This window comes from Aquarana catesbeiana, linkage group LG04, assembly GCF_042186555.1.
Source record: "Aquarana catesbeiana isolate 2022-GZ linkage group LG04, ASM4218655v1, whole genome shotgun sequence".
NCBI lineage: Eukaryota > Metazoa > Chordata > Amphibia > Anura > Ranidae > Aquarana > Aquarana catesbeiana.
Genome location: NC_133327.1, coordinates 57,303,403 through 57,325,589, shown reverse-complemented (window position 1 = coordinate 57,325,589; position 22,187 = coordinate 57,303,403). Strand labels below are relative to the sequence as shown.

Below are 22,187 nucleotides of genomic sequence, written 5' to 3'. Positions count from 1 at the left end.
GAACTTCTCAAAGCAGTTCTCAAATAAGAGAAATACGCATTTTTGCCACTAGGGGCACTGCAGGGGAAAGGCTCCAGTTTAGTTTGCTTGTGGGCTCCATCTTGTACCCCCTACAGTTGGGCGATTGTTGACATACAGTAGATGATAGTTTCTGCCCTCTCAGACCTTAGTTAACAGGTAAGAGGGTCAATTTGACTGTCAAATTAGTTTATCTTCATAACCTTTAAATTATTGCTATTAATGTTCTCCAATTTTTTTTTCACGAAATTGTCATAATACCAAGTTATTTCTCACACACAGCATATGCATACCACAAATTACACCCTACAATACATTCTACTATTCCTCCTGAGTATGGCGCTACCACATGTGTGAGACTTTTACACAGCCTGGCCACATAGAGGCCAAAGGCCCAACATGCAGGGAGCACCTTCAGGCATTCTAGGGACATGAATTACACATTTCATTTCTTGACTGCCCTTTTACACTTTTGAAAGCCCTGGAGCACCAAGGAATGAAAACGCCCAAAACAATTACCCCATTTTGTAAAGCAAACACCCCAACTTATAATCTATGAGGCATAATGAGTCTTTTGAACATATCATTTTTTTACACGTTTTCCCAAGGGTTGAGTGTTGGATGAGCACTGATGTGGCGTGGATGAGCATGGATGAGCCATGGATGAGCATGGATGGGCACTGATGAGCCATGGATGGGCACAGATGAGCCGTGGATGAGCACGGATAGGAAGGGCTGGGCATGGATGAGCATGGCTGGGCATGGATGAGCATGGCTGGGGATAGATGAGCATAGCTGGGCATGGCTGGGCATGGCTGAGCAAGGATGAAGCATGGATGACCCATGGATGGAGCATGGATGGGCAGGAATGGGCAGAGATCCAGCCCACAGCCCTGCTGCACCCGGCTCCTTCCTCTCCTCGCACACTGTACATATCAGTGCGAGGATAGGAGCTGAACTGGACATGGGGCGGGTGGGTGCGCGATTCTGGGAGGACATCATAGTACGCCCTTCCTGAGTTATCCGACCGTGCTGTAGCCGTCATTCAGCTATGGCCCAGTCGGCAACTGGTTAATATATACAGCCCTTGTTATTCTATTTGTAATAAAAAAATAACATTTGAAAAAGCTAGTTTAGTTTATTTACTGAATAAGCTGTACTTTTATTTCAAGCATAATACTTTTTTATACACTGCTTCTTTCTCTGCTTGATGCAGCACCAATCACATTTAAACTGTGGCACCAGTTGATTGACTGCAGTTGCTGATTGTCCCAAAATTTTCCAGCATGCCCCTTCTTATAGAAATCAATTAAATAATCAACTTCTGTCAAGTGGAAAAAACCACACACTGATCAAAATTCAACCACTCCCTGCTGGATCAGCCAAATTTCGATCAGTGTACGGTGAGCTTAAGTATGTAGACTGTGTTCCCTAAATCATAATCCTCCCTCCCAGTGCTTCCTCCCACAACCTCTTTCCCCCTACACCAGTACTATGACCCAATTCACAGTCTTTTGTAAAAAAAAAAAGAAAATCTGAAGCTATCTTTTACTCACTGTTCCTCGTCGGCTCTGCTTCCAGCTTTGGAGACCAATGATCCAACGCTCCAGTCTGTGCCCATGCCAACCAGTCACCTCTTTGTGGTTCATCACTCTGTGCACTCTTCTGCATCCTGAGAGGACCATGCCAGTAAACAAGCAATAGGAAGTGTCCAGGTCACCCAGGCAGCAGCATGGGCATCCACAGAAGGACCATCCTTTGCTGCAGTGAAGAAAATAGAAAACACAGGACTTGGCATGTCCCAAGACAATGGATTTAGGTAATTAAAAGGGACCATAGGTGTGCGCACAGGGTGTACCAGGTGTGCCTGGGCACACCCTATTCACCCTGTGTGGCTCAGATTTCCCTTGTTTAAACCCCTGATATTTTACCAAAGCCCCCCAACGAGCCCCCTACAAAATAAAAGAAATATAAAGTTGTAAAAAATAATACAAATAAAAACTACTGACAACATCCACTGCCCAACTGACACTGTCTACTGCTTTACTGACACCATCAGTATATATACACATGCACACACGCATATGTGTTTGAGATTTGAGGTGCACACCCTAATAGGCTATGCAGTGCTCACACCTATAAAAGGGACTTTTAGATTTTTGTTTTGTTTTGTTAGGTGGCACAGAGATTAGTTGGGGGGGGGCAAAGAGAGTGGCAGTGGGTTTAACCTCCCTGACGGTGTTCCCGAGTGTGGCTCGGGGTGCATTTTCAGTACCAAAAGCGGTAACCCCGAGCCACACTCGGGATTGCATCGCAGGATCCAGGTACAGTTACTTACCCTGTCCCCAGGATCCTGCAATGTCCTCCCGCTGTGTGCGGCGGCTGTGTCTCCGCTCGATTCATCATGGAGCCGAGCTCCGTTCCCTGCGAACGTTGTGACGCACGGGGACGGAGAACGGCGCCAAATTCAAAAAGTGAAACACACACAATACATGCAGTACACTGTAATTTTACAGATTACATTACTGTATCAAATAAATTCACCTCCCTTTTGTCCCTAGTGGTTTGTCCAGTGCCCTGCATGCAGTTTTTTATTATATAAACTGTTCTTTCTGCCTGAAAACTGGAAATTGTCCATAGCAACCAAAACCGTCCCTTTACATCAAAAGCGTTTTTAGACCAGCTAGAAAACAGCGATAATAAATTAGAATCACTTGCATAATTGAGCGATAGTGATTTGTGGGGAAATTCGTCATCAAACACTGAAAGTAATGACAGCGATAATTCTGCAACTGAGCAAATTTTTGTGTTTTTGATTTGATTACATTATTGAATAATTTTTATTATTATTATTTGTTATAATTATTTATAGTTATTTATTATATTATAATTTTGTGTTTCAAACTTTATCATACCCGGGATGTCTACTAGACTCTGGTTTGGACAGATTTAAGTGAATTATTCCTAAGAATTACAGGACTACAATATAAAACGCCAAATTTCCATGCAAAAGAATTGTACTGCTTTGAGCATCAAAAATCTGAAATAATTATACCGCCATGGAGGTTAAAGTAAGAAGTTCTACTTTAATTTGCAATTTTGCTTGCAGTGTGCCACTGTTATCATACCAACATCAATCAGTTGCTGATATCAATGCCGATATTTTTTCAGCCTTAAAACAGATGTCCAAAACTCAAAAAACAGCAGTAAAGTGTTTTCTCTAAATAAATATATTTTGTCGATGGGGGATGTAGAGGAAAAATACAGTGTGTAAAGTCATATGATATTCATCAGCTATCATAAGTTTATTTAAAATACAGCAACAAGGATATTATTTGATTTTCTTAATCTGCGTTATGTAAAAGAATCTTTAAAGTGAACCTGTCATAATAGTAATCATAGCACAACCATTTCTGGCTTATTAGCAACCGTTACCTGGCTAACATGCTTATACTCTTTGTATCTAATACCTGTACTTTGCATTGTAATTTCTAACCCAGAATATGTATACAGCTAGTGATTTACAACTAATTGTACTGTGTGTAAAGCCCTTTTTTACAAAACACTTATTGGCATCTCTTTTTTCTGCAGCCATTTTAAGCGCGGTGGGTAATCTGGCTGTACTCGCCACAGCCATAAAATGTTCATCCCACTTGAAGCCTCCGGACCTGCTTTCAATAAACTTAGCCATAACGGACTTTGGTATGGCCATCACCATGTACCCCCTGGCTATTGCCTCAGCCTGGAATCATGCCTGGATTGGTGGACAGCCGACTTGTCTTTATTATGCTCTAATGGGATTCTTCTTTGGAGTAGCCAGTATGATGACTTTAACGGCAATGGCAGTGATTCGCTATCTGGTGACCAGCACAACCACAAGCACCCGTAAGTAAGAACATTGACCGCATGACATTATATATGGCAGTGGTCATCAACCCTGTCCTCAGGGCCCACTAACAGGCCAGGTTTTACGTATTACCTTGGGGAGATGCAGACTAGAATACTGCAATCACTGAGCAGCAAATGATATCACCTGTGATGTATTTCAGTTATCTTGCACACCTGGCCTGTTAGTGGGCTGTGAGGACAAGAGTTGATGACCACTGATATATGGTGCCAACATAGATGTGAAGTGGATACAATACTTGTAGGGTGGTGTCTAGGGTTGCCACCTCATCCCTTTAAACCCAAACACATAGTAATTACACAGGTTCTAAGGCTAATTTAATGCTGATAAGGCACCAACTGAGTTTAATCAGCCAGAGAACCTGTGTAATGAATATGACTTCGGTTTTAAAGGTGGCAACCATAGTGGGGTCCCTTCTTAGGAAGACCTCTGGGTGATACTCCCACTCAGAAGGTCAGCTCAAAAGGCATTACTTGTTAAGCATAAGTCACTAACGTATACTTTTAAATCAGTCTAATGCAAGACATAGTCTCTTTTTTACATCCTTGGGGACACTATCATTCACATTTCTACACTTGTGTACACCTGTAAGTTGGAAACACAAAGAGACCAAGTCTGATGCATATTTACAAAGAAAGTGGGCAATGGTGAGAAAGAATGAGGAAAGGTGCACAGTAGTACTTCATTGGATGGGGCCTATAACTGATAAAATTATTTTCTTAACAAAAAGGGTTGACTTTTGTTGAAATTGCATTTTGTTACCCAAACAGTGGTTCGAAGTTCTTAACAGTGGTGTCAGTCAAATATTAATATGTGATCACACAAAGTATGTACACAGATGGACCATTTTTTACAGCCGACTTCACCCATTCATATCTATGGGCAGTTGTATGCAGTTCCAGGACAACCTTGCCCCAGAAATATGCAGTGTATGTGGGCTGGGTGGCCAAATGCATCCATGTGCTTAAAGCCATAAATGTACACCAAGCACACAAACTATAACACTGTCGAGGTGTCCGATGCAGGCCTCCGTCACTTTTGTTGGACAGATTAATCTGCATGTTATATACACTATACTGTCAAAAGTATTGGGGCACCTGCCTTTACACGCACATGAACTTTAATGGCATCCCAGTCTTTGTCCATAGGGTTCAATATTGAGTTGGCCCACCCTTTGCAGCTATAACAGCTTCAACTCTTCTGGGAAGGTTGTCCACAAGTTTTAGGAGTGTGTCTATGGGAATGTTTGACCATTCTTCCAGAAGCGCATTTGTGAGGTCAAACACTGATGTTGGACAAGAAGGCCTGGCTCATAGTCTACACTCTAATTCATCCCAAAGGTGTTCTATCGGGTTTAGCTCATGAATCTGTGCAGGCCAGTCAAGTTCCTCCACCCTAAACTCACTTATCCATGTCTTTATGGACCTTGATTTTGTGCACTGGTGTGCATGTATGTTGGAACAGAAGGGGCCATCCCCAAACTGTTCCCACAAAGTTGGGAGCATGAAAATGTCCAAAATGTCTTAGTATGCTGATGCTTTAAGAGTTCCCTTCACTGGAACTAAGGGGCCAAGCCCAGCCCTGAAAAACAACCCCGAACTATAATCACCCCTCCACCAAATGATTTGGACCAATGCACAAAGCAAGGTCCATAAAGACATGGATGAGTGAGTTTGGGGTGGAGGAACTTGACTGGCCTGCACAGAGTCCTGAGCTCAACCCGATAGAACACCTTTGGGATGAAATAGAGTGCCAGGTCTTCTCTCCAACATCAGTGCCTGACCTCACAAATGCACTTCTGGAAGAATGGTCAAACATTCCCATAGACACACTCCTAAACCTTGTGGACAGTCTTCCCAGAAGAGTTGAAGCTGTCATAGCTGCAAAGGGTGGGCTAACTCAATATTGAACCCTACGGACTAAGACTGGGATGCCATTAAAGTTCGTGTGCATGTAAAGGCAGGCGTCCCAATAATTCTGGTAATTTAGTGTATGTTAAATAATATATCAGGTAAAATGCTATAGGGACTACAATATACAAAACCGTGCACAACTCTGCCCCAAATTACATTACCAACCCCAATTAAAAATATCACCCAATTCTTTTTTGGCCCTTTAAAGGATATGTTCACCTTTATAAAAAATTATAAATGCACATTTTTTGCAGCTGAAAGAATGTGCATTTATTATTATGATTTTTTTTTTTGTAGGAGCCTGGAAACCATTGATCACGATTGCAATGCAGGGGTCTTGCAGACTGTCAGTGTAAGCTGTCTGCTCATACCTCCTATGGGCAGGCAGTTACACAATGACAGGAAAAATCAATGAACTACCTAGAGCGCTTAACAGCGACCTGGTGTTTCATTGAGAACTACAAGCCGCCAGCCACAAAGCCTGTCGGTACTTTTCAAATTTTCAAATAATGACAGCGTTTGCAGGGAGAAGATCACCATCCTGCTGTCACAGAGAGGGGAGGAAAACGGGGAGTGACTGCAGGAGCAGGAACATGTTACATGTTCCATCCAAAAAACAGGTGGAACATGTAACATGTACCAAAAGGGTACACTTATCCCTTAAGACCACCTGCTCTCAAACTACCCTGTCAAATCTGTCATCCCTACAGGGTTTCTCCAGAGCCTCTACTATTCTGTGGAATTACCTACCTCAAACTGTTTGGCTGCGTCCCACTGTGTTTTCCTTTAAGTGATTCCTGAAAAACATCTCTTCAGAGAAACCTATCTCGTCTCTACAGTGCCTTGAAAGTATTCACACCCCTTAAAATTTTCCACATTTTGTCATTTGGCATGACAAAATGTGGACAATTTCAAGGGGTATGAATACTTTGAAAAATGTTATAACATTTAAGAAATGTTATTTTAAAATATTACTCACGTAGTAAAAAGAATGGTGTGTTTGGGTTGGATGGGGGGAACACTCCAACCATGTCAATATATGAATTGGCAATACTGGGAAGCGGGAAGACATCTGTGTTGATCTGAATTCTGACTGGTTAGTGGCATCACTGCCTTGGCCCAAATTAGTAACCCTTTCATCATTTTTTTCTCTCTAAAAATCTTACTGAAAGGAGAGTAAGTAATATTCAAAGTCATTTGCACATCCTCTGCTATAGCAAACAGGGAGAATTCCTGTCTACCAGCCACCGTTTACAAACATTGCTGGTAGACAAGTGGTTAAAGATCCAGTTGAAGGGACATCCACATACTGACCTGCATAAAAATGGTATCTACTAAATATTGTGTAGACAATAGGCAGTGTTTCTTTTGGTGAACTTTATCTGCTGCGAATCAGAAAAAAATTTGGTGTACTGATTTTTGAAGAGACACTACAGCAGATTTACTTAAGCAAACACAGGCCCTATAATTTTTTTGATAATGTCTTCTTGACCTACACAAACGTTTTCTCAAATCCACTCGAACAAAAAGGAACAGTGAAAGCTCCAAGTAGGATCACAAATAAAAATTTAAAGAGAGGTCCTAACCCTATCTATACCCTATCGAGTGTATCTATACAAAACTAAAAGTTTTGTGTGGATTCCCACAAACATTCTTCATCACTTGTAAGTTGTGGACTTTCTGCCCAGTCCCATGTTAGGGTTCTTTCCAACTTGAAGCTATGGTCATGTTATAGTCAGTGGTGACTTTCTGTAATGGTAACTTGTCCTTTGTACAAGTGACGGGTCACCTCCTAGAACATTATGACATGACACTCCCCATAGCGCTCCATGTCTCCATGTTGGAACACTCAAAACTTTCTCCAAAAGGACACTCTTTCACTCTTTCAGTCCTGCCAAAATGCAACCCACTATCACAGCAATGGAGACACCCACAAACAAGACATTTTGCAAAGGAACCATGGAAAGTGTAGTGATGTGGGCCCTGCTAGCTATACCCTACCACTGTCTATGGGTAACAAAAGGAGAATGCAGCTTCTATGATAGAGCATTTTTTACAATATAAGTGCCAACATGACAAAAAATGAGGGAAGAAGATAAGACTTTTTTATGCATGGAGTTCAGCTTTCATTGCTACATTGTTTCATGGTTTGAACAAAAATGAAACCTGTTCATGTCCTGTCCAAGTTCAGAAGCATGTCCAATAATAAGACCAATGTAAGATACCTAAAATTGCCTGCTCTCACCCAACATGCACATTCTACAATGGCTGCAAAGATCTACCTATTTCATCTAAGATGTTTTGGACCATGTCTAGCCCTTTACCAAGCTAGGAGCAAACGGCTTTTTTGGAATTCAGTCTTTTAGGCCCCTACCTTGCTTTATTATTGAAGATATTACACTTGGAAGGGAGAGAAAGTCTTTTGTTTTTTTTGTCTTTAGAGACCTTCTCTTATAACAGTGCAGGTTTTATTCTTTTCATTTTCTTGCCATGCCCAGTTGTGATAAACAGCCCCACTGGTTCCAGGGCAGCATTCTGAATGGGATTTACCTGCCAATTAGTCCTTGGCAATTATGAGATAAGATGGTGGTAGTCGTAGGTCTGTGTAGCAGTATAAGATGGGTTAAGCACTGGCCAAACTCCTTTCCCCCTCCGCTGTATAATTGAAAGTGGTAATAAACCCGAAAACAAAAAGTGGATACATTGCTGCAGTATACCAGTCCTTCAGGCTGGGTTCACACTGAAGAACGGAGCATCTCACAGCAGGGGTCCGGTGCATCTCCATTCACCGTTTTAGGTCAGATTTCAGCCCAAATTTTTGGCTGATTTCAGAGCTGAAATGGACCAAAAGATGCACAGGACCTCTGTGTAATTCGCACTGGAGGCGCTCCGGAGATGTGTAAACTGGCTCCATAGAGAGCCGGTCACAATCTCCTGGAGACCCACATCCAATTTGCAATAGTGTGAACCAAGCCTCAATGAAGTGTCCTTTTTTGAGACTTTTTTCTTTGTTTTTCCCCTGGTGATCGAGCCAGTGGCATGCTTCTTGTCTTGGGGTGTCTGCATTCTCGATGGAGAAGCAACAAAGACACCTTTGGACAGCAGCATTATGAATCTGTGAAGAGTATAGTGCTAGATGGACTGACTAGCAGATTTAGATTGAGCATCAAACCAAAGCCGAACTCCAGCTAACACTTTATAAGCAGTTACAGCAACACTTTTTTTTTTCTTTTGGGATAGAGGTTTTACATAAATTGGACCATTGTAAGCACCCCCGTCAGTGTTAAATGGTTTGTCTCATTCCTTTAACTGCCACTTTTGCTTGACAGCTCGGTCTATTCTAGAAACTTAAAATGTAACAGAATTACTGGCCAGATCACTAGGTAAAAATAAAGTGAAAAAAATTCAGCCACAACATCTAAGAATGGGTAAGCTGCAATATAGTACATTTGTGTTTTTGGGTTTAATATCTTACTAAATCATCACTGAGATGAGTGATATGGTGGTTTTGAGAAAAAAGAGACTGCATGCAGGATGTGGTGGAACAGCCAGCACATATAAGGAGACTCCAATTGTCTCATAACTAGCCAGGGGGCTGAATGTTCTGTTCTGTATGGATTGTGCGAACACAGACCCCCTGCAAAAGAAACACTTTTGTTTCACATTTGATGCAACGATGATGAATAAACACTTTCCATGGGATCCTTAAACACACTTTGACATCTGGACTACCTCTCTGCTCTTATTTTACAACAACATTCTTTTTTTTGGCAGAGCTTTTAAATGTTTTATTGCTATGCATATGTTTACATGCATTTTTTTCCCAATAAAAATGTAAATACAAAAGAAAAATCCTCAGGTTTTCCATTTGAATCATCAATGATTTTCTATATTTTCATGTAGCAAATAAGTTGGTGTAATCCATATTTCCTTCCAAAATGATATAATTGTTCTCTGGGCACCTATACACTTTTAGAGAATGGCAAATTTCTCAAAATAGCCCAGTGAGGACTAAAGGTGATCTTTCAGTAACATTACAACTCTGAGTAAGTTACTTCTTACAAGTTACATTATACAACAACAACATCAATTCTAAAACAAGTTATCGCTAAAACGTTGTCCTTGGTTTCAAGCCATGTGACTTTGCCAAGGCCAATGCTGGCTATACACAGTTATGCCGCGTACACACGAGCGGACTTTACGGCAGACTTTGCTCGATGGACTTTCCGAATGAACGGACTTGCCTACACACAATCCACCAAAGTCCGTTGAATTCGTACGTGATGACATACGACTGGACTAAAACAAGGAAGTTCATAGCCAGTAGCCAATAGCTGCCCTAGCGTGGCTTTTTGTCCGTCGAATTAGCATACGGACGAGCGGACTTTTCGACCGGACTCGAGTTCGACGGATAGATTTAAAACATGTTTCAAACCTAAGTCCGTCCAACTTTTGAGAAAACAAAGTCCGCTGGAGCCCACACACAATCGAATTGTCCGACGAAATCCCGCCTGCCGGGCAAAGTCTGCCGTAAAGTCCGCTCGTGTGTACGCGGCATAAGTCTTCTTTTTTATTCAGCCAGGGGGCTGAAATAAAAGTGTCTGTTAATTCAATTAAAATAAATGATCTGTCCACACTAACAATAAACCCCCCCCCACCCTCCGCTAGGACATTGCATTCTGATAGCGGCACTCAAAATTTGATTAGTCTATAGCAAGCCTAACGTGATTGTAAACAATCGCCTTGTAAAACAACCCATTCCATTTAAAATAGAAATGAAAGACAAAACATTTTTGTATAGATATAATAAAAAAACTTTATAAATACCTCTTTTTCCCTTTTTTATAAGTGATCACATTCCCTCTGTTCTCAGCTGCATAAGAGCTGGGGGGAGAAGAAGCAGCAACACACAGCTTGCCAGTGAATGCCTGTGCAGCTAAGGCATGTCAGGACAAGTCTGATCATTGGAGGAGAGCACACTGAGTTCACAGCATAGCTAGAGAACTGACCACAAAGTGCTCCCCTGCTTAGTGTGGTCAGTTTTGAATAGGAAAGCAGAGGGACTGTCAGGCACACCAGGGATTTCACACAAAGGAAGCAATACCAAGAGAACAGGATACTTTCTCATACAAGTACATTGTACAGCAGGAACATATCAGGAATATGAAGTGTTGGGGTAACAAACACTTTAAGATGACACCATCAATCTGCTGCAGACAGGATGAAGCATTTCCATAGTGATCAGATTCTATACTGTTATTTTGTAGCAAGAAACAAAACAAGAGCCAAGAACTTTACAGGTATCATGAGTTACATGACTGTGTGATGGACAGATAAGCAAATGAAGGCATTGCTAGGGGGAGTACTATGATAAATGCTTAGAAGTGTAACACTTACACATTACTTAGAATGCATGTACAGTACTTATCATGAAAAACCTATCTAATGCTAGGTCTACTTTAAGTAGTCTGCGGAAATGAAATGAGTATCACTTGATCTGCCTGTTTTCAGCTAGATTGGTTCTCAATCTCGTTATAATGGAACATTTATGCCTCGTTTCCACCGAGCAGATCGGTTCGGGTCGGATCGGTTTGGACGGCCTAGAATGGTCCGGCCTATTCAGGCGAGCGTTTCCACTGCAAGTTGGACCGACATGGGCCATACATGGGTTTAGAAAAAATGCCGTCATGGCGTCACAGGTCCACCAAACAGTGTAAAGTATCGTAGCTCCGCCCTAACCGAACCGTTCCATTTTCTATGGCCCCACATCTGAAGCAGGACCCTGAATGGAACGGTTCTGTTCAGTTGTATGGGCCGCTTTCATAATGGAAACACCCAAAATAGCGTACCGAACCGAACCGAACCGATCCGCTCGGTGGAAACGAGGCATTAGACGGCACTGGCTGTCCATTTTTTTATGGGAAATGGCTAATTGGGCAGATCTGAGAAAATGAATGCTAAGGCCACCTACTTGTGTCTGCATCTGCCCAAAGAAATTGCTCAGACTGATCTAGCCTGCACATTCAACAATAATCTGAGGTTTATAGCTAGCTTAAGAATTTTACATTTTCACTGAATCTACTAATAACTGTATCTATCACTCAGAACTGTTAATTGTGTTTTCCAGGTAATACCATTAAGAAGCAAGCAGTCTACATCCTACTAGCTGGCATATGGTTGTACGCATTGCTGTGGGCAATATTCCCGTTGGTTGGCTGGGGCCACTATGGGCCAGAACCATTTGGACTCTCTTGCACCATCGCCTGGGCTGAATTTCAGAATTCCACCAATGGATTCTCATTTATCATTAGCATGTTCATACTGTGCACAGTTACTCCTGCTGTGACCATTATCACCTGTTATACCAGGATAGCCTGGAAGCTTCATAAGGCATACCAAGAGATCCGGAACTATGACAAGATCCCCAATGCAGCCAGAGTGGAGAGGAAGCTCACCCTGGTAAGTTCCTATAGGGGCCCAATAAGCCTAAAATACAGGCAGTCTTGATAGTTACATGCTTAAAAGGAATTATACCTTAAAGCAAACATGTGCTTTGCCAATGCAGGACAACACAATACATTTGCTTCACTAACCCCTTCCTCAGCAGTATATTTTTACTTTCCTTCACCTCCCCATCACTGCTTTCAAGGTGGAAGAAGATACACAGTACCTCTAGGAGGAGCATGTGACAGCACTGGTGCTTTGTGATTGGCCCAGTAGGGTCACATGAAGGTGGGAAGAGTCTTCAAACCCTCTCTAAGCTCTGACTGAAAAGAGTTTACATATGGATTCCACTCCTCTCTCCTGGAGTCCTGGTGGCTTGCTCTCCTCTCTCCTGGTGGCTGATTGGTGTGGCAGGAGAGTGAAGGGAGTGAAGGTAAGGAGGGGGTAATAAAGAGATCCAGCTGCTTTGCCCTGCATGTTCAAAGAACAAGTTCACTTTAAACCAGACCTATTCTCAAATGTTAAACTATGCTGAGATGAGTACCTTTTCCAGAGCAAATGCTGATGCCAGTCTTAGGCCAGGGGCGGACTGACAACTCATGGGGCCCCCAGGAAAAAGGAGATCATGGGGTCACCTCTGTCCCTGCGCACATTCAAGCCACACCCACATCCCTCTCTATCTCCCGATTTCTAGCAGGCTGAACAATAAAAAAACTGAAAAGTTGGGAGGAGAAGCTGTACGAATTATGCAATGTTAGTACAACAAATCCCCCACTGAGCTATTGTATTTTGACAGGGAGACCCCCCACCAGAACATACCGGCTAAGAGCGCTGATCAGATGCTGATCAGCAGACCTTTTTCGGTCATGCCCTCTTCATGCTCCCCTGGTCACATGGGCCGAATGTCAGCTAATTTCTATTGAACTGGCTGATGCTGTCAGATATTCAACCCGTGTGTACACCCCTTAAGACTCTCCCTCCTTATTCCTTAATCTTCCTCTTTCTATCTATCACACCCACTCTTTCTTTTTTTCTTTGTCTCTTCCTTTTTCTGTATCACTTTCTTTCTTTCTGTCTCCCCCCACCCTTTTTCTCTTTTCCTCTATCTGCACCCCTCTTTCTCTTTCTCATACTCTTTTTTTGGGGCTCAGCACACTGGCTGCTCTGCCTCTCACACAGCAGCAATGTACAGAGCAACCTGGCTGGCCAGCCGGCAGCAGCGGCTCCTGGGGCACCAGTCTAGCACCTGTCCAGTGTGCTGGCTCTTGCAGCTCCCCGCCCCCCCAGCTCTGCAGTAAGATTATCATCAGGATGCCTCCATGTTCACATCACCCCCATCCAATGTCAGTCCGCTCATGCTCAACTTGTTTCGTTCTATACTAACTAGTAGGAGTGAGTGTCCAGGATAGGAGCCTCTCATGGGGCCCCCTAGTGGCGCCGGGCCCTCGGGCACTAGCCCGAGGGTCCGAATGGTCAGTTCATCTCTGGTCTAGGCATTCTATTGTTGACTTGGCAAGATCGGGCAATCTGAACTGCAGTCCTCTGCTTCACAATAAACCATATTTTTATGTTCATGACTAGCACTGGACGTCATGCCAGTGCATCAGCATGGTAGCCAGACAACTTGCATTTTTAGAGCAGACAATGGTAGTTTATATATCTTTCTCCTACTGGTTTTCCTATTTTTGTTTTCTATATACAGTGTTCAGCATAAATGAGTACAACCCTTTTGAAAAGTAAGATTTCAATCAATATCTCAATAAACAAGAACAATTTCCAAAATTTTGACAAAACTTAATTTTATGGAACATTTGTTTAGCTCATTTCATGAAAGCAAGGTTAATAATATAACTTAGATTACAAAATCTTTAATTTTACTTAAATTAGTTGATGCAAAAATGAATAAACCCCACAAAAAAAAACTACTACATCTAGTATTTTGTATGATCGCCATGATTTGTAAGGATAGCACCAAGTCTTCTAGGCATGGAATGAACACGTTGGCGACATATTACAACATCTATCCGTAGCTCCCTGGGGTTTAGTCAGGGAGCTCCTCCCCAAATTCCTTGTCAGGAGTAGCTACTGCAGTTAATTGATAGAGATCTATTGATTTCTACCCAAGTTTGGCCTTGTTGCATTTTTTTCTTCTACCACTAGGTGGCCGGGAACTTGGTGGTACTAGATATGAGAAGGACAACCCAAGATCAGGTTATGGGTATATGGGTATCCCAGCTAATGGGCAGGGGTGTTCTTGAATCCCTTGGCCTGCTGGGAAAACCTATATCTTCGGTGAGGTCAGGTGATCTATGTTCTGTGCCACCCAGACCACTGTCTGGGTGGACGTGTGTTTTATGTCCCAGCTGCTAGGCCAGAGATTGAGCCTATCCCAGGGGGCATCAGGCTGCCAGGCTGTGTGAGGGCCTATTCAGAAGTAAGAGGGCAGAGCAGTCTTGCAGTCCAATCAAAAGTGACAGTTCTGCCGGCCAGAGAGCCTGTCATGGTCGGAGGTAGAAGGGAAGCTATCGCCACTAAGGGACCACCAACCTTAACCAGGGACCACAGTGAGTAACTGAAGCAAGTACCGGAGCAGTATTCTCACTGAACAGGAACGGTGGAGAATTGGGAAACTTCATGCGATGATCAAGTTAGGGACCCAACCAGTGGAAGTGACGCTTGCAGAGCAGCCTTGTGTGTCAAGCCAGGGACTGAGCTATTTAGCAGGGGTGAAGCTTGAAAAGTATCTGGAGTGCCAAGCTAGGGACCCAGCAGGGAAGCGTGGGTGACGCTTGAGGGAGATACCACCACAAAAGCCTTGAGGAGCTCACAGGATTCAGAGCCAGAGAATCAGAGAGTCCAGTGAGAGACTAGGAGCTCAAGGGGCTGAAGAACTATAAGTATAAGTTGTAGTGAAGCTGAGTGAACTGTTGAACTTTGTGTTAGGAACTGTTAAGTACTGTTGCCATAGGAGACAGCAATCCTGCACATGCAAAAGTGGCGCCTTGCTGGTGCCTTTCCCTGTACGACTGTCTTCCTATTGAAGTCTCGGAGTCTGCCAATTGAAATTGCAACTACTTAAGGGTGTCCTGGCCCAAACCCTCTTTCCCTTCAAAATATAAAAAGGACTGTTAAAAGAAATAAAACCTCTTTTGCATCCAAGAAGTGTCTGGCACCCAATGACTTTCACCATCTGTGCACCCACTATGCCTCATAACCCACTACATATTGAAGGATGTCAGCTGTCTTTGGGCTTGAAGGTCCTCATTAGACTGAAGAGGTTAAAGACTTTGCTACATATCTTTTTCCATTCTTCAAGAATTACCTCTTTTAGAGCCTAGATGCTGGATGGAAAGTGATGCTCAACTTGTCTCTTCAGAATTCCCCATAAGTGTTTGATTGGGTTCAGATCAGGAGACATACTTGACCGCAGCCCCAAAGAAGGACATGCAGCCCCACAGAAGGACACTGCCACCACCATGTTTCACTGTAGGCACCATGCATTTTTCCTTGTACTCCTCACCTTTGCGATGCCATACAGTTTTGTCGTCATCAGTTCCAAAAACATTTATCTCGGTCTTGTCACTCCAGAGTACAGAGTCCAGTAGTCTTCTCCTTTTTCAGTATGGGTCCTGGGAAATTCTAGGTGGGCTTTTTTTTGTGCATGGGCTTTAGGAGAGGCTTTCTTCATGGACGACACCCATGCATGCTATTCCTTTGCAGTGTACGCCATATTGTGTCACGGGAAACAATTACCCCAGTTTGGCTTTCTACTTCTTTAGCTAACTGCAGTAAACTTGCATGGTGATTTTCTTCAACCCTTCTTATCAGAAAATGCTCCTGTCGTGGTGTTAACTTCCATGGAGGTCCTGGAAGTCTCTGTGAGATGGTTGCAATTGCAACTTTGTTAAATTTTTGTATCACTTTTGCTACAGTATTCTGACTGATAAGTAAAACTTTGATGATCTTCTTGTAGCCTTCAACTTTCTTGTGTAAAGAAATTATTTTCTTTCTCAGGCCTTTTCTATTATATTCTCTTCCATGTGGTGCCATTGCTGACAGCATAAAGCGGGAAGGGGTTTTCTTTAAGTAACGGCGCCCTTTTATAATAAACTGTCTGCTGGACACCTGTTTAATAAATAATTAGACTCACCTGTAGTTGAATTCTTGGTAATTATAATTTTGTTGTCTAAAATGTAGCTTTGCTTTTAAGGCTTTTCAAAGGGGTGTATTCATTTTTGCAACATGGTCTTGAATTAATTTGTTAGAAAAAATACTTTTTTGTGTGTGCAAATTAAAAAATCTTGGTTGCACATTTGTGGGAGTATTTTGTAGTATAGTGTCCCATAGAAAATGTTAATTCTGAAAGGAAAGTAAAGGTTTTCTGACAAATCTGTTGGGGTGTACTCGTTTATGCTGAGCATTGTATGTATCCAATCTTTTTTTGAGCATCTTGAAAATATAAAGAACAGTTTTCCACATTCTGCAGAAAGCAGAATTTCTGAATACACAGTAAATAAAAGTCCCATGCGGTGTTTACACATTTCCAGTAAATCAATCATGAAGCTCTGCTGAATTAATTGGATTGCCGTAGAAAGCCCTGAACTGAAAATGAATGCACTAGATAGTTTGAAGTCTAATACAGACTAGTCTCTGGAGTTTAATTAAGAAAAATTGTCCTGATAAAATACTTAGGCTGCCACTACTGAAATCTCCTTTAAAAATGCTTGCTGCCTGGCAGTTATGCTAATCCAAAGGCTTGACGATTATTGTAAGATTCCATAGGTTTCCTTAAAAGTTGAACTTATGCACAACTGAATTCTTACACCTTTTTATGTCTTTGAGACTGTACATCTGCATGGCATGATTTGACACCAACTTTTTAGCTTGGAAATGTATTAAAATTCCTTTTTTTCTATCAGTACAAATTATACTTCCTTCCCTCACACTGTAGTGGTCTGTGCTGGCATAGCTGAGTGATAGCCACTCCCCTCAGCATAAGTTTCCTTAGATTTGTATTGAAGAGAAAAATGGCATGTCTGACCAGTGTGCTGATTATTGAGTGTGTTAGGTCTAACTGGTGCTTATTGGATAGAACAGTCCTATTTAAACACCCTGCAGTGCTATTTAAACGCATTTTTTTTTTTGAATTCTTATCTATTTTAGATGGGATTTAATTTAGCACCACAACGTGTTAGTTGTGGCAATTTGTAGTTAGTAGTATTTAGTGAAATTCAGCCTATGTATAGCTAAATGAGACTAATTACTAGTAACCATAACTTGATCTCAAAAAATTAGAACCTTCATGGGCATATTGGCAATTTAAATTTCTTTGAAAAACAACCTGTTATAAGCTGGAATTCCCAGCTACAACAATAGTTAAAAAAACAAAATGTTAAAGAGATTAAAAAAAAGCTGTAACATATAATGCAATGTTAACAACAATGTTGCCCTAAAGTATGTTTTAACATTGAGGGGTTGTTTATGAAAAATAGTCAGCCAGAAGGATTTTTTTTTACAGTTTGTAAACTTTAATGATATAGGGGATATTTAGCAATAATATTGCCTCATGAGATCTCAGTAATTAACTTGTTACATAATGTGTCAGTGGCATCGCTATGGGGGTTTGGGGGTGTGGACTGCACCCTGGTGACACACGCCAGAGGGGTGACATCAGTGCCACCTATATGGGGGTACCACAGGGGGGCCCAGAAAGCAGGGGGATTGGTGCGGCGGGACAGAAGGTAATTTACAGAATGATGCACTGTCTCTCCCTCCAGAAGCTGAAAGCGGGTTTCTCCCCCTCTCCCTCCCACTGGCTTTCAGCTGCTGGAGAGAGAGACACAGACCTAGTGCATCATTCTATAATTCTCCTCCTGTACCGATCCCCTTCCCTGTGCTACCCACATCTGATTTCCCCCTGTGTGTCTGGGCCCCCCTTGTCCCCCTGCAGCACAGCTGGCTTCCCTCTCCACCAGCTGATGCAGGTGCACAGGCGGATGTAGAGTGGGGGAAGGGACTGGTTGATATGTCATTTACCGGACCCTTCTTTTTCTGAATTGGACACAGTGAGTAAATGGTACAGATCACTCCTGTGTCTATTCACAACAGAGCACAGTAAACTGTGATTACTATGCCTCAGTTTATGAATGAACAGGAGCCCCTGTCTCCCGTTCATTCATCTTCAGTGCAACTGAGGCTACAGAGAAAGGAATTGAAGAATCTGTGTCCTCAATTCCTTTCTCTGTCTCAAAAGTAAGATGTTAGGGGTCTGATATTTTAGCCAACCCTCTACAGCATTGTAAAAATAAAATTGTAAAAAAAAAAAACCCTATTGACGCCGCTGTACTGTGTTTTCCCAATAAAGAGACAATAAATGTAACAAGTACCAAAATACATAAAAGAGGCTAATGCCGCATACACACGATCAGAATTTTCGTCGGAAATAGCCTAGGATGGCTTCTCGGATGGAATTCTGCTCAAGCTTGTCTTGCATACACACGGTCACACCAAATTCCGACCGTAAAGAACGTGGTGATGAACAACACGTACGACGGGACTAGAAAATGGAAATTCAATACCCAGAGCACCAACCTTTGGGCTCCTTCTGCTAATCTCATGTTTATCTCGTGTTAGTAGAAGTTTGGTGAGAGACGATTTGCGCTTTTTAGCCTCGTGCTTTTCAGTCCATTACTGCACTTCAGTTTGTGCTTGTGGGTTTGTATCTGGTTTTCAGTGCGTGTAGTCAGTTCCTATCTGTTTTTCAGTGCGTTCTTGTCTGCTCGTTTCTGATTTTCAGTTCGCTCTTCACAGGCCTTTCTGTTCTTTAGTGCGTTCTGTTAGTTCGTTCTGACCAGCCAACCGTTTTGAAGCCATGTTGCGGGTACGTGCTCATTGTAGAGTTTGTGCTATGCAGGGGCTTAGTGTTGGGGTTCTTGCTTTGACCCAAGCCCAGTCCATGAACAGGGTGGGGAGGAGTTCATGGACCAAGAATTGTTTGCTCCAGCGTGACCAATTCTCTCATATGCCTTTGCTGTGAGAGATCCAGAAGAATAACCTTGATGATTTCAGGAATCTTCTCCGGATGGCGGACCCCGTTTTTCACCGTCTATTGGCTTTGCTGTCCCCTTATATTATGAAGCAGGACACCTGCATACGGCAAGCCATCACTCCGGAGCAGAGGCTAGTCACCACGTTGCGGTACTTGGCGACGGGAAGAAGTCTCCAGAACCTCAAGTTCTCTACAGGCATCTCCCCCCAGGCTCTGGGGATCATTATTCCAGAGACCTGTTCTGCTATCATACAGGTCCTGCAGAAGGACTATATTAGGGTAAGTTTTCTCCTTTAACATCACATTCTATGTATTTAATGTATGCTAATGTTTTGTATTTCTTTCATCATTCCTTAATTACCATGATTGTAATATGCTGTGAATGTTCTCTTTGTCCTCATGCATGCTGTAAGCTTTTAATGCTCCTTTTTTGTCCTTCATGCATATTTGCCTTCACTAACTTCCCAAGCATACTATCCTGGGCCCATATACACCTAGCCTAGTCACTTAACAATGTATTTTGTCAGCTCCACTGTAGTGCTTTACCCTAAACACCCCCTAAAATGTGTCCAAATGTTTTTGTTGTCCTTAAATTCTGGCAGAGTGCCAGAGGCTTCTTTTGGGGGTCCAAAACTCATTTATAACCCTCCCCCACCCTAAAATGTTTCCAATGGGCCATCAGAGGGGGTGAGGAATCTGATAAGTGGACCTTATATTTTTGTCTTTAAATACTCCTTAAAATAAATGTTATACTGATGTTGGCCAAGAATGTTTGTGTCTAATCTGCTTGCAATGTTATGTGCAAAAATACTAATATTTTTTTTTTCTTTTTTGACTCCACAGTTTCATTCAATGCCACATGAATGGCAGACTGTAGCTTCCCAATTTGCTCTGCGTTGGGACTTTCCTAACTGCGAAGGGGCAATCGATGGGAAACATGTCCACATTGTCCCACCACCCCACTCGGGGTCATACTATTTTAATTATAAGGTTTTCAATAGTATTGTCTTGATGGTGGTGGTTTCGGCGACATACAAGTTTCTCTATGTGGACGTGGGGAAGAATGGCCGGATGTCGGATGGTGGAGTCTTTGCCCAGACCGAGTTCTACCGACGTCTCCAGAGTGGTGGCTTGGAATTGCCACCTGCGGAAGAGAACGTTGAAGGACTCCCATTTGTTTTTATCGCTGATGAAGCCTTTCCCCCAGAGGACCCTCACCCCGGAGAAGAGGGTTTTTAATTATCGGCTGGCCAGAGCCAGAGGAGTCGTGGAGAAGCCTTTGGGATAATGGCCAACCGGTTCCGCCTATTTCTTACAGCAATAAATATGGCGGAGTACAAACTGAACCAGATAGTTCTAGCATGCTGCATACTTCACAACTTTTTAAAGAGAAATGCTCCGAATTATGTTGCTTCAGTTGGGCCTGAGGCCAGACTTCCAGAAAATACAATGACGGCTCTGGAAGATGGCCGTCCTGGCTTTCCCCCCCAAAGCCCCCGTGAAGTGCGTTTTCGAGTACATAAACGGGCATGTTTCAAAACATAACATACATAACTCAGGAACTTGCAAAGTTCAACATTGACAAACTGAAAGCAATATCAGACATTATAGTGTCAAAAATGTGTTGATATTGCCTTCATCAGATAAGGTGATGTCACCCCTGTAAAAGCCAAATTTAGAAGATTTTGGGAGTCAAACTGGGGATTTCCCTCCTGATCCCATGCCTAATGTCAACATGTGCTATCTCCCATCATGGGAGATCAATAGACATGTTTTGAGGGTGCAACCACTTCCTCTCACCTACTTGAGTTACGAGGAAGGGGTTGCGCCCACAAAATGCGTACATTGATATCCCCTGATGGCATATAGCACATGTTGACACACTGTGTGCATCTTCAAAATTTGGCTTTTAAAATGCATCAAAAATGTAAAAAAAATGGTCACATAAATATAAAATGGTGTAATTTTGTTGTTATTTAGATTCTTCCTAGTACATCAATCATGTTCTTCAGTTTTTGTTCAACCTCATTTGTTTTTGCTTTATGATGTCTACAAAACATTATGTCCTGGATTAGCCTTTGTGCACTGTCACTGGTGAAATGAGGAGATTGTTCTTCCACAACATGCACATCACCTAAAAGAAAAAATACACACCATGTATTATAAATATGCAGGCATACATCTGTTACCTGAATCTGTGGTCTCAGATACTCACCTGTTGTGGTGACAATTTCAACCACCTCTCCTTCCTCCACATCCTCTGGTTGTGGTGTCCTCTGTTCCCCTTCTTCAGGAGGTGGGGGGTTCCTGGTGTCCTCAGACGTCCGGAGTCTTTTCCCCCTATGAGAATGAAACCTAAGGTATAGCACACCGATATTTGAGGCCAGAAATAGGAATATGAAACATTGCTTAGAAGTGGGGTACAATTGTCTGTTTTGGCAGAGTTCCAAGCTGGAGACATGATTTTTTTCCCTTACCAAAGCTGGAATACTTGCCTTTTTTGGACAAGTTTCACACATGGAGACACCCTGAGTATCCACTGGAGTACCTGAGTCCAGATGTGTAAACAGCTGCTGAGTGTCCTCTCCTTACATTACACTGAATCAAGTTTGCAATTCTATCTGGTTTCAAATACATCTAGACAACAATGTCCTAAACTTCTTTTAATACAAATTAGCATGATCAAATGTAGTTAACCCTGTATCTGCCAAAAAGATTGTATTTAGTTGGCAAACGAACAATGTTTACTGCGACCGATTACTGTGCCCACGAACATTTAATACAGCCATTTTAAACTGTACAACAGTAAAGAAAAGCACATGGAGCAGCATGCAAGTAATAATAATAATAGGAACAT

At 42.4% G+C, this 22,187-nt stretch overlaps 1 protein-coding gene across 1 annotated transcript in view; it reads left to right on the top strand.

The window, feature by feature from the left end:
- Positions 1-22,187, top strand: part of LOC141139279 (opsin-5-like) — an 88,489-nt gene that overhangs the window by 48,103 nt on the left and 18,199 nt on the right. Inside the window, exons 2-3 of the mRNA XM_073625235.1 lie at positions 3,610-3,903; positions 11,966-12,297. Coding sequence (XP_073481336.1) covers positions 3,610-3,903; positions 11,966-12,297 — 626 coding nt within the window. The remainder of the gene's footprint in view (positions 1-3,609; positions 3,904-11,965; positions 12,298-22,187) is intronic.